Source organism: Notothenia coriiceps, unplaced genomic scaffold (assembly GCF_000735185.1).
Source record: "Notothenia coriiceps isolate Sejong01 unplaced genomic scaffold, NC01 NC01_scaffold00033697, whole genome shotgun sequence".
Lineage (NCBI taxonomy): Eukaryota > Metazoa > Chordata > Actinopteri > Perciformes > Nototheniidae > Notothenia > Notothenia coriiceps.
Genome location: NW_011366398.1, coordinates 456,095 through 469,588, shown reverse-complemented (window position 1 = coordinate 469,588; position 13,494 = coordinate 456,095). Strand labels below are relative to the sequence as shown.

Here is a 13,494-nt window from a genome sequence, read left to right as displayed (position 1 = left end):
TAACCAATGAAACGATCTGTCTCTCTTTCAGAATTAAAATTATAATTGGTTTTATTAGGTTTACACATACCAGGAATTAGCTTTGATGTAAATGTTGCCTACAAAGACACAGAAATAAGAATACGTAGCGAATAATAGTACTATTTTAAAAGCTATTGTAAGACTATTGTAACAATTAAAATAAGACGATTATTTTCTCGAAACGTTATCATGTCAAAATCTGATTACGGTAAACAATAAATACTATATACTATACTCAAAGTGTAGAGCTGTGCATAATTTAAAAAGAGGTATTGTGGAGCAGAAATGTGCAACATGTTGTGCAGGATAATATGATTTATTTTGCTATTAAGAAATTAGCTAGAACATTTCATACTCTCGTCGACATCTTCCCAAGTAAATTCCCAATACTGTGTTTATCGTCTATTAATCCTGACATTATTTCTTTATCATACTTGTTGAAGTTGTTTTTATGTCTAACAGTTTCCTTTTTAAAGCCAGTAAAATGCAGTAGGATGCTTGCCTATTTTATGGTAAGTTTGGCTTGAATCCTATTCTCAGACAGGTAAATAACATCTCTTCCCCTGTGCACCTGCTGCTGTGTTTTTCCATACTTTCAGTTGTTCTTTTATTGCCTATAACATAATAGACTGTTTACATAATACATTATCAACATAGGCTACTGTTTAAGAACGAGAACAACTCAAATTATTGCTTTCAATAAAACTGTTATACAAATAAATAATCAACATTGAACGTCACTAATAGATTGTTCTTAAAACGTTCTTAACATGTATAAATGTATACATATACGTTTTTTATTATTTATGTATTTATTATATTTGTAAAAAATGCTACCTAAGATGCTCATTCAATGTGGCTGCTCCAAAAGTAAAGGAGACGATGAAGTGTTTTTTCATTTTAAATATGCTGCACTCACAGCATTCACACCCAGATGGCAGCAAAGAGATCGATTTGCCATATGTGTTTTGCTTGAAGATAAATTGACTTGTGAACCGGAAGAATGATCAGCTAGTGATCAAACCCTGTCATTAAGGGACAACCCATCACAATACAATACAATTAAATACATTACAAAGGGGCTTTATTGGCATGAGCGCATCATTTACATTTACACATAGCATTGCCAAAGCATTAAACCTTCTAAGCTACACTCACCTCCCTATATATCAATGCTTTCTCCTTTGTCTTTGAATGTTCATTGTGGCATGGATGGTGAATGGTTTAAGAAATATACGTGCAAATATTTAGATAGAAAAATCAAACTTTATTCGTCCAAAATGTGGTTGTTTCCATGTGTGTAAGGTGTATGAATGTGAATAATTGTTCATTTTGGCAGAATTACTTCTCATACTGGTGAAATCATAGGTAGAGATAATATAATGTAGAAACAATACTAGGAAACAGATACAAGCACACAGTAGGCTACAGAAAGATGCAGTTAATGTGGGTGTGACCTTTTTCCTGAGAGGAGTTTAGTATTTACTCTCTGCCCTCATTTGACATCACTTCAGTCCCCTTTGCACATCTGGCAACAACATCTGTCGTTTTCGCCAATCAGGATCTCTGATGCTGTACATCTAGTGAGACGGCTTTCTAACCTCCCAACACCAGACACATAGAGAGAGAAGTTGACACGGATGAATGGGCTGCACACATCAGTGAAATCAATTACAGGTTTGTGTGAGGAATGTGTCTAACTCTTTTGCACATATAAAAAGTGTGAATGGTGAAGGGTTTTTGTAGATGTTCCAGTGTTTTGATTCTCCTCTCTTCCGTCACTGCAGTATGGGCACTCTTGTGTCCTCTGTTGTTCAAATAGTTTGTGATTAACAATTAGAACGCTTGTGTTGTTGGTGACTAATCTGGATTCAGACGGCTTAATAAAAAATATCGAGTTTTATAACAAAGGTATTTTCACCTAGTATGCTTTGTGTAAATCCTCCGTTGTAAATTGTACTTTAGATTTGAGTCAGGACAATGTGATCTCTGTAGCTTTCTGTCACAGGGACATGAGCACAACTCAGCTGTCCGAGCAGCTGTCTCTGTGACGCCATCTGTGCATACACTCAGCCCCGGAGCTCCCAACAGGAGTGAGAAAACACATTGTCTTCAAAAAGACACACACACACACACACATTATGCGAGTGCAGCATTAGCACAGCGTTAGCCTATAAAGCAAAACTGGAATGTTTTCTTCGAGGGTCCAGGGATTTTAACTTTATATGACCAAGACAAGGTTAGGACAAACATTAAAAAACACAAGGTCAGCCTATTTGAGATTTTAGACGAGCTACTGGCATGTGGCTGGTAAGCTATATCTTCTTCAAAGTTGACTCATTAACATATTGTGCTGATTCATCACTAACTTCACACTCCAACACAGCCTAAATGTATTAATTGTTTGATTGAATTAACATGTTTAGTTTGTTTAACGGATCGTCCCTTTGTCCTGCACAGAAAATGCATTATAATATCCAAAACTGTTGTTAACAAATGGGTAAAATAGCCAAACACACTCCACCCAAAGTCCCCGAACATTGAGAAATAAGAAAATGGTGAGCTGTGAAAGTAAACACACAAAGAACCTTGGTAATGTCTCTCTGTACAGTTTTATTTACATGATACTATTCTGTCGTAATGCTGGATAGCAAGATTATATGTAATACATAAATATCAACACAGTTTGTTGTTTTTTCATTTTTTGTACAAATTTGCATATAACTAAGAATCAGAAAGGGAAAAACTCAAAAACGGATACATACATTTGTGTTTTAAATGAAAAACATCCTTACAGGGGGATACAAATAAAAGGTGGTGGGGGGCGGGGTTAACACAAGTCACAAACATACGTCGGGTCAATGTGTCAGGCAGCCATGAAAACACACCTTTGCACAGGAATCTGCACATGCACGCGCACAAATACACACTCACACTTTTCTACAGTGCTCTAAAGCAGACACACAGATCAATAGCTGTTAGACAGATGAGAGGTTACATCTAATCTTGGTATCTATTATTTTTCATAAATCTAGCTCTTGCATGCTCCTGTAGTTCTGTAAACATGTGCTGATAAACCGGGTAGCTCCACAGACAACAGGGTGGGGACACACACACACACACACACACACACACACACACACACACACACACACACACACACACACACACACACAGTGCTCACATAAATGTTCTGTTAGCGCATAAAAAAAAAAGAAAAATCATGGTCACATACCCTAATTCCACAAATGCACTGAATACATGCGCTAACATNTGGAAATTATTTTGACCAAAGAGATTTAGATTTGCCGGCTAAAGGGAACTCTGACGTCGCCTTTGTGTGTGCTTCGCGGATGCGCTCGGCTCCTCTCGACTGCTGCTCGGGTCTGCTCGGTCAGCTTCCGGATGAGGAAGCATTCATTCGACCAACTTACAGTACAGGGCTCGACATTAAGGACTGCCCGATGGCCCAGGGCCATCTAGTATTTAGCTCGGGCAATGAAGCCTCACCTACTGGTTGCCCGATCGGGCAATCTATTATGCCAGTATCATGCAGCTCGCGGATCCAGTAATGAGTNGATAAATGCATGAGTCACTCTTCATCTGCGTAAGTGTTCAAGACATATTTGGGATCACTCAACTTAGGGTTTCATATATTTTATTAGCGGAGAGACAATTATTTGTTATATTAGCTTTTTTTTTCTCTCAATTGTCTCTCCGCTAATAAAATATATGAAACCCTAAGTTGAGTGATCCCAAATATGTCTTGAACACTTACGCAGATGAAGAGTGACTCATGCATTTATCCCATTCATTCATGCCCCTCATTATTGTTCCTCAAATTCACCAACCAAACTGACAGGAAGGGTGCCATCCTCCCCGTCAGACCACACGGCCCTGCACCAGGCGTCAGGTGGGGAACTTCTTTACACATTATGTCCATTGAAAATGTTCAGATTCAGTAAAACGTGGAGTAATTTGTTCGTCCCTGTCTAGCATGATACCTCCAGCTATAATGGAACAAAAGCCTCGTCACAATCAAACCGATTGAAGTCAACACACACACATGCTGATCAGAGGGTCACTGAGGCAGACTATCAAGATGATCCATTGTTCTGCTGGGGTTAGAGCTGATGAAAACAAATTAAATAGGGAAGACAACAAAGCTTAACACAGCAGCTGTGAGGTAGGTAAAGCCAGGAAAGACAGAGACAGGTAACAAAGCCCCTTGTGCATGGTGGGGGGTTGTATGCTCCTCCAAACGCTGACTGACTCCAGTACCAACGGAGCACAGGGCAAGAAGTTAAAAGGTTGAGGGAAATATTACTGTGGAGTCTGGACGCTTTAAAAGACCTGCTAGTGTCTGACACATGACAGGGTCTCGATAAAATGGCTGTCTACAGTTTGGCACAAAATGGCGCCTGGTTTGGGTGAGAGGAGCACAGTCTATCCTGGACAGTTAGCCTGGGCTGCTCTTAATAAGACAATACATATTCTTAAAAGAAAAAATAAAGGACTTAACAGCGGCAAAGCCACACCACAGAAAGTAGGATAAAACCAAACTAATGAATTAATCATAAAAGGAGAAAAAGTGATCATTCATGCATCTCCCTCAGACAGATTCTTCTTTTTTTTCACCAAGATTTTCTTGAGGTTGTAATTTTGTAATTAATCAAGTCCTTTCAATCTTCACTCGGCAACTCATGCCAGTGCTCATTTCACACATTCTCCAGTCTTTGTCAAAGGTGTTGTTGTCGTTGTCGCTGCTGCTGTTAAATTAGTTAAATCTATATTCTCTGGATCTTGTCGGCCACCACCACGGGGTTCTCTTTACGGATCTTGGCAGCGGCCTCGGCCTTGTAATCATAGGGGCAGTTGTGCTTGTCGGAGTACCGGTGGATGCCACAGAACAGGTTTCCACAGCGACAGTCGAACCCTGGAAGCACAAAGGTCAGGGGTCAAAGCTAGAACAGGGGACGTGGATAACTGAACTAGAGTAGTACGAGAAAACCCTTTTTCTTTTCCATCTTTAAGTGGAACAATTATCACAAGCTGATTCACTGAGCGGCTGCATGCCATGTACTTCTCTTCTCACCTGTAAGGCCCACCCTTTTGCGGCACAAGAAGCACCTATTCTTCTTGGGTTTAGGGGTGTCCCCCTTGCCTTCTTCACTGCTGGAAGAAGCTACAGGAGAAGGACTAGAAGCAGCAGGCTGGTTTACAACTACATAAAGGAAAGACAACAGGGGAAAATTAGTCATGCTCGCTTTAATTTGCCATTATCACATATCTTAAACAGCAGGAGCAGCAGATAAATTAGATGTATTCATTGCTATGCGAGACATGTAATCACACTGGCAACTAATATTGTGTGCTTTTGTCCGAACGACAGTGATGGGTGGGTTTCTTATCTCTAAATTGTCCCCTCTGGTTTTTGGCACAAAATGTTGCACTACTCTGAGAAATCTTCTGGCAGACGGCTTACAATCTGAGAATGCCCTCTGGTGTTGAGGTATTTTTAAACTGGTTTATTTTTAGGCCGCCTCTCTTTCTTGGAGGCTGTAAGTAAAACCAACAGTTGGGTTTGAGGTGTTCAGCGAAGCATAAAAAATAAACTGTGGCAACATTAAGACCTACAGTACAAGGCAATATTTGCTTTAAGAAGTCTGCATGTGAGCATTCACCTGTGTGTGTATGTTTTTGTTGCCTGTATGTCAACTGCCAGCATGTTTATTTACTACAAGTGTGTTTATGTGTGTCTTACCAGGCTCTAGGGGTTCTGGCTTATCCTCTCTCGAGATACTCATCTCTGTCATTTGTTGAGTAACAGGAAGAGATCCTTGGACAGTTCTGAAGGTTTCAATAAAAAAACAGGGATAAGCATGAGACAATTAATCAGTTAGCAGTTCTTGCATTACAATTTGCTAGCTTCATTGAACAAAAAAACACAGCAAATACTGACCTAGACATGTCTGGCGAAGACAAAGGGGAGGCATCAACCTTGGCTAGACTGGCTTCTAGTCTCTGGATGGCTGAGGCCTCTAAAGTAGGACTACCTGCCGAGCCTGGGTGAGAACAAAGCACATTCCATTAGACACAACTCAGAAGAATATAATGACATTTGAAAATAATAAAGTAGAAAATAGAAACAATCAAAGGTGAATTCAAAGGAAAAAGCTTCATATATATTGCAAGAAAACCCAGAGCAAACAGAGCAGTGCATTTTATTGATGTTGAAAATACTCATCTACCAAAGATTGACTATTTAAAATATGTTTATCTGATTTGAGTTAAGTTCCCCTCTCAAAGCTGTATTCTGATAATCATTCTACTCTTTGTAACTGCTTTTAAAATGGGTCTCAACAGATTGCTATTGTCAAAGCTTCACAGTTTGACCTTAGAAATGCCTGAAGGAGGGAACACCCACATAACCTTGAACACTATAATGAAGAAAACAGCTGTCTTTCATTACACAGAGTGGAAAAATAAGGAGGAGGGGCAGGGGATGGGGGCTGGGAAAATACACTGACTGGGCTTAAACTAGTGGTGTTTCAAAACAATGTCTATGCTTCCTTGAGTCCCTCCTTATCTCCCTTATCTCTTTAAGTAAATACATACTTTAAAGTACACATTTTCACTCAAGGCTTCTCGAATAATTTCAATGACATCTCCATTTATCTGTTTTTTTGAGAACTGACTTACCCCTAGGGCTGCGGGGGCTCATGCGGTCGCTGCTCTGCTGCCGTGTCAGGTGATCCTTATAGCAGACGGAGCACATGCCATTGGTTCTCGGGTTGCCAAAGAAACCACAGCCAGTGGCACAAAGCACCGGGCTCTGGTTGGTCTCTTGGGCCATGTCTACAAGAATGAGAGAAACAGAGAGAGGATTTAGACTGACAGACGCACGAAGGGAGAACATTTTGCATCACAAACACCTCCATGTAAACTGAGGGCTGAATTGTTTCCGTCACAGGACACAATTTCCAGTGTAGACGCTGCCATCTTGCCAATCTCATTCCAAAGGAACGAGTTGCCGTGTCAACAAAGCCCGCAGATGGGAGTGATATTATGAAAATTCAAGAACAACATGCCTGGCTCGTTTGACTTGCCCTTTAGCCTGAATACAGTTATGAACGCTTCTCCGCTAGATCCAGAAAACAAACAGCCCTCGCTGTGTCTACTCAGCAGCTTGGCTGAAACTGGACTCTGTGCTGTCCTACGGCTCTGTTCAATGTTGTGTCCCCCTTTCTCCCACTCTCTCCTCCCCCACAGACCCCTTTCAAAATTCTTAGAAGAGTCTGTATGGCTTCTTAACATTTGACCCATTTTGCATTTTCATGTACATTTAGGAAAAGGTTTCATCAATTTCCATAGCTTGTCATTGTTTCGAAGCTGGCATCACTTCATATCTAGGGTTATTGTGTTATATGCGTCATCATTGTGTGTCATGATAATTATGACCCAATATGACTCTTCACAATTACTAACACTTCCTCATCAATGCATTCACGTCTTGACACAAAACAAAGCTCTGACTCACTGGCAGTATCTTGGCCAAAAACAGAACCAGAACAGTGACATAAACATACTGTTCTCACCACAAAGACACAAACATACTGTTCTCACCACAAAGACACACGATAGTGAATGAAAGGAATAAAGTTTCTAGAAAGTATTGCCCTCCCTTCTGGTAATTCTTGCCCCACAAGACATTTCAGTACCTCCCAACAAATACGCCCATAAACAAGTGTGTATGTGTGCGTAACTTGGCAAACCGTGTAGCCCTGTGACGTTGTTGTCCTGCTCTACTGCAATGCAATACAGCAGGAAGTTGTGTAATGGGAGGCTCTGCCTTTGAAGCAATAGATCAAAAACACCTTGATGAATGAACAAACAGACAGACAGACAGACAGACAGGAAGGCTTAGATTAGCTGGGTAAGAGGCATCCTGTCTGCCAGTCCTGCCCTGACTGTTTTACAAATAGTGATCGCCTGATACCAGACCTCCCCAGAAAAGAAAAACAACAAAGCCATCAGCGTACACATCAACACAACCATATTTTCCCCAGTAAACAACCCTTGGCCCTGTCGTGCTGTAACATGGCAGCTGCTTTCTTACTTGCGTTAGTGTGAAGCTTGTCTTTATTCTGGTCACGGACATAAACAGGACAGGCGACCTAATGTTCCAGGAAAGGCTGGCAGTTGTCTCAGAACGTCCTGTCAGTTCACTCGAGGTACCCTGGCCTCCCCAACAGACTAACAAGTGCCATTAAATCTTGAGCTAACCAGCAACCCCTCCCCTCCGCTCTTTATCTATCCCTGCATGCTATCACTGGCGTGTCAACAAAGGGTTTCCTTGGAAAATCCCACAAAGACCTTCTCTCCCTTTGCGTCACGTGTTCAACCGCTGACTGCTGAAAAACAGGACTAAAGACTGGGGTTGGTTACTACCGTGTAGATCAAAATGATGTATCTTTACATGCCAACATCAGTATCATTCTCTTTGACCCAAATATCTGTTAGTGACGTTGACAAGTACATTAGAACTGTAAGATGTAAGCTTAACGTCAATACCCCACAGTCCAGGTCAAGGTCTATGAATGGAATCAGCTCCTCAAAAGGAAGGATATCAATTCAAACGAAGACTACGTCACGTCTGACGAGAAAAACAACAAGATAAAACAAAGAACATGACAAGGACTATGGCTGTGAGCAGATTAGCCGTGGCTGCTGACTTTCTGACACAAAGGAACAATGGACAATGTAGCTCAGCTGTCAGGTTTGGACCCAGCTGTCAGACAAACAGCAGGCACTTTAACCTAACCTTTACTGAGACCTCTCACAAACAAGGATAATGCAGGAGGTAAAACCACTCTCGAGTTACCCTTGTTTAAATACCCTTAGCTTTCAACCCGACATGAATACACTGCATGCACACTGGAGGAGTTTTTAATCTTTGATGATGAAATGGGGTCCTTTAGGGAGACAAGCACACATGAAAGATAACTGATTATTGTTGTAAATGTTGATGTCTATCCTCAACTTGATCTACACGAACCTACTTTGATAGCTTCATTGTGGCTTATGAGCATAACAAAAACACATAGCCCATCTTGTTTCATCAAACTGGCAGTAAGTTGAAATGTCATAAATATGTCATTTTGCAACTTAGAGTGTATTGTAAAATACTGAACATCCGACAGGGTAAGTCAGGGGGTTTCCAGCTACAGGGCAGATTACAAGCCACAATCATTCACCACCAACTTCCTTTCACAAAATATAAAAAGCACTCACAGCAATAAAATGTGAAAAGTAGTCTGATTCGATATTGTGCACTTTGGACTTTAAGCGATCCCTTTAATTTTAACCGCGGTCAACATAGCTGTGATAATGTGTAGCAAACAAAAGGGGAAGGCAGTGCTCCTGTATCACACACAGGCTTAACGTTAGCTCATATTTCAGGGCCTGCTGGGCTGAAAACTACTGAGTCACAGTGAAGGACAGAACAGAACAATCCCAGTTGGTTTGTTACAAGCAGCAACTTATTCTCTTTAAAAAAGGGACACACTGTTGAAAATGATCATTTTAAATAGTTAGGAAGGCACTAGTAATGATGTTTTCTGAAATAACCCACAGTCTAGACAGTGTGGTCTCTGCTCCCTTTGTTTCTTCTTTACTCCTTTGTCTGCAATCTCTCTGCTTCCTGTTTAGACATCGTTTTGTAGGAGCTACTTTTTCGCAGTATTTAACATTATACGCATGTTCAACGTTAACAACCTCGACTAAATGATCACAATAACGTACTTGAGTTGACTTGGTGGTTACTGATACTTTGTATTGTCCATCCTGTGTTTTTCTAAATTGTAATTTGAATAATTTCTATCTCTAATATTTTAGGAATGCCTCTTAATAAGTATTTTGCCATTTTCGGCCCTTTATTTTTGTTGTGACTATGTACGTTTCCCCTGTGTGGGACGATTGAAGGTTTTCTGATACTGATTAAGACCGAGCAAACGTCGTTTTCTCCCCAGCTAAAACTAACGCAAACACTAGGCAAACATGTTCTGACAAGTTAATTGAATATTTAAGTAAATGTAGTACAATTTAGAACAGCACTTTCGTTCTACTTGTACATTCGGCTTATGCATTTTCTATTTCTAGACAGGAATTAGCTGGCTTTGGTTCCCCATCCCCCAGCTTGGAGCAAATAGAAAAACAGAGACAGCAACTAGCTATTGCTCCCTCCCTTGTTTTCCCCCTGAACCCAGACGGAGTCACGTTTGAAGGATTGTGATAACATTCAGTCAGGAGGTGTAGGTGATGGCATCTTCGCCAAAGACAAATAAAGCTTGTTTACCACACAATACCATCACGCACACATACACCCCCTGACCTTTCAATCCACCGTTAAAGGTCGCCGTGATCGACCCCCAGTTTAGTAAATCAGTAAAAACACCCATATTGTTGTTTACCTCGGCAAGCTGAGCCACCTTCGGAATTCATCGTTGTTAAGAAAAAAAATTAATCCAAGATCTGCCAAAAATCGACGAAGTGTTCTCGCGATATGTCAGGAAAAGTAGCCTGGCAGAAGAAAAAAGGTCGAATGTTTCAGTTCCTCCCTAACGTCCTTTAGCTATTTCTAGCTGTGTTTATGTGGCGTTGTCCTTCGTGTCAGGCAGGTTTTAAGGTGGGTTTTAAATCTCCCTTCCTAGCCCTCCTACCTCTCTCTCTCTTTCTCTCTCCTTCTCCCGTCCCTTCTGGATGGATGTTTGTTTCCTTCTTTAGTAAGAGGAGTGGCGGATGATGTCACTGGTAAAATACCGTGTTCCCATTGGCTGACCGCGGAGAGACACGACTGGGGGAGGTTGTGCGCATGCGCATGTTGTTCATATCGCATAGCGTTTATTACACATCCATTCGTCATCCTCCTACAAGGCCACGAATCTTTTATTTATTTATTGAGTAATCTACCTAAATCAATGCATTCACATTTGTTGGTAGGGATATACAAATCTATTCTGTTACTATTGCTAATTACATATGAAAAATGTAATCAGTAACCGAAATTATCATATAAAAACTAATATATAAACTCAATATCAAATGCAATGCCATAAACAAGGCTTTAACTTGGTTGTTTTCTATTAGAAAACAGAACAATGTGACCTTAGAAGAGAAAAGAGGCCATAATGATGAACTACAAGATTAGGTATCAGTCGAGAGTCGTTTCACTAAGTCTTTCAGGAAGTGTTGTAATGTGTGCGCATGTTTTTCTTAATATATTGTTCTTATTTCAAAATGTATTGTAATGTTATCCTGCTAGAAATGCCTATTTTTGAAAAATGTAGCAGTAATGATTGTATTTTCTTTATGTTACTGTAAAGGAACACAGTAGGCTACCTTTTTCTGTATCCTTATCACATATTCCTGTTACACATATATTGTTACTCCCCAAGCCTGCATATATTATGAATAGTAGTGCTGACATGACAGAATTGGAAAAAAAAAGTATGATCTAGAGGATAATCCCTTGGTAATGCCTCTTTGTTCAAGACTATGTCTGTCACAGGGCACTATTTGTTGTTAAAGCCTCGCCCCTCCTGCCACCTAGAATGATTATTTATGTCACAGGAACAAAACAAGATGTATACTTACAATGCTATGCAAGCCTGTTTGTTATGGGAGAATGTGACGCTAGGCTGCTCACCCTCCCTCCTGCATACACACAAACAAACAAACAAACACACAGACACACTCTATGGTTGTCATCGAGAGTGTAAACTTGTTTTCCGTGATGTAATAACAGACAAGAGCCAAACAGGAGTGTTGGGTAATACCAGGGCCGGGATCACATACTGATACCAATACTTTTTAATAATTAGTATTGGTTAATGTGCATTCAATTATATGCATTTGCATAGGCCCATTCAAGTTTCCTTTGTAATGGGTGTATTAATGAATTTAATAACTAAAAAGCATTTTTTCCCCCACTGTTTTTCTACTCTGTTATTGCAAGTTCAAATACAACCCTTTTCTGCGGATGATATATATACTCTATATAAAACCTTTATTTAATCAGCTAATCTCGAAGATTTTTAATGTGTAAATTAATGAGTTTTCATGTGCCCAGAATGTGATCTATTCAAAAACTGATCGAATGTTTTGGTTTTGATTGTCCTATTCTTGCTATTATCACTTCAAAGCAAACTTTAATCTGTACTATCAATACTTTATTTTAGCCACCCCTGATGACCCTCATTTACCTAATTCAGTACCTGCTGCCAGGGATGTGTACAGATAGAATTTTAAGAGGCCGCCCCTCCCACCACCTCCAACCCAATTTTGGGTGTCACCCCTGTCTTTTACGGCTTGCTCCATCTCTTTTGCCCACAGAGGCATTAGGGGCTACTTGTATTTACGTAACCACAACAGCAAATATATATTTATATACATACTATATTTTATTTTCAAAATTATGAGCAAGTCCCTGACCCAAACCCTTAATCTTAACTATCACAACTTCATGCCCAATCCCGACATCTACAGAAACTGAACACCCAAATAATCTTAACCTTTTGGTGTGTCTGGGCCTTTTTAAAACCAAATCTTAACCGCCAAACAACAGATCTGGCTGAAGTGACACATAGAAATGATCTACAAACCTAAAAAATGTCCTCAATTGGAAGGTTTAAAATGGTCCTCACAACAATGTTATGTAAAAGACCACACACACACACATATATACACACACAGGTGCACTTCTGTATGTGTAAACATGTTATGTGCGAGGCTAGGAAAGATATGAGCAGAGCGAGAAGAGATCAGGACGATTTCAGGATGTACTGTTGAGAAATGGTTGTGTAATGTATTTTAGCTGTCACTAGTTTCAGTTGGTAAACAGGGTTGTAGCAACAACTGAAAACCATGATGTCATATCCTCGTCATTGTTTCATGGAATTAATAACTGTTTGAGAAGATACTGTTTTACAATTAAAATACATGTTGTTTGTGGCATTGTGGGGGAATTGTTTGATACAATATCAAGAAAAATCTGAAGTGGGATACACTTATAAAGAATTTCACAGTTGAATGAATGTACAAATAGTGGGAAAATAAAAATTGTTTTGGTGCCTAGGGAGACTGAGTAATTTTCAGTAGTATTACCTAAAATCCTGGTATAACAGCTTTGGTACTAAACATATTTATATTGAATGTATACAGTATTGTGATCTGTGTCTGTTATTTTGTTTTATTCTTCTAAATTGTACATTCACCTGCTGTTTTTAACACCAACAGCAACCTGAGGGCATCATCTCCCGGTCCTGTTTTTGTGAAACATGAAAACACGTTCCTTTCTTTCCCTTGCAGGGTGTCATACATGCTGTATAGATAGTTGTATAGCCTGCAGGTCAAACAAGTCCCAACGTATTCCCTCAACGTGTCAGTATAACGTAACACTTCCCCAGGCACTAT

At 40.0% G+C, this 13,494-nt stretch overlaps 1 protein-coding gene across 1 annotated transcript; it reads right to left on the bottom strand.

The window, feature by feature from the left end:
• Positions 1-3,734: 3,734 nt before the first annotated feature.
• On the bottom strand, positions 3,735-10,787 carry zfand5a (zinc finger, AN1-type domain 5a). Its single transcript, XM_010790063.1, has 6 exons — positions 10,494-10,787; positions 6,724-6,879; positions 5,984-6,086; positions 5,786-5,871; positions 5,117-5,245; positions 3,735-4,957 (listed from the first exon to the last, which is right to left on the bottom strand). The coding sequence occupies exons 1-6, from the start codon at positions 10,522-10,524 to the stop codon at positions 4,809-4,811; spliced, it is 654 nt and encodes a 217-aa protein (XP_010788365.1). The 5' UTR covers positions 10,525-10,787; the 3' UTR covers positions 3,735-4,808.
• Positions 10,788-13,494: the final 2,707 nt, after the last annotated feature.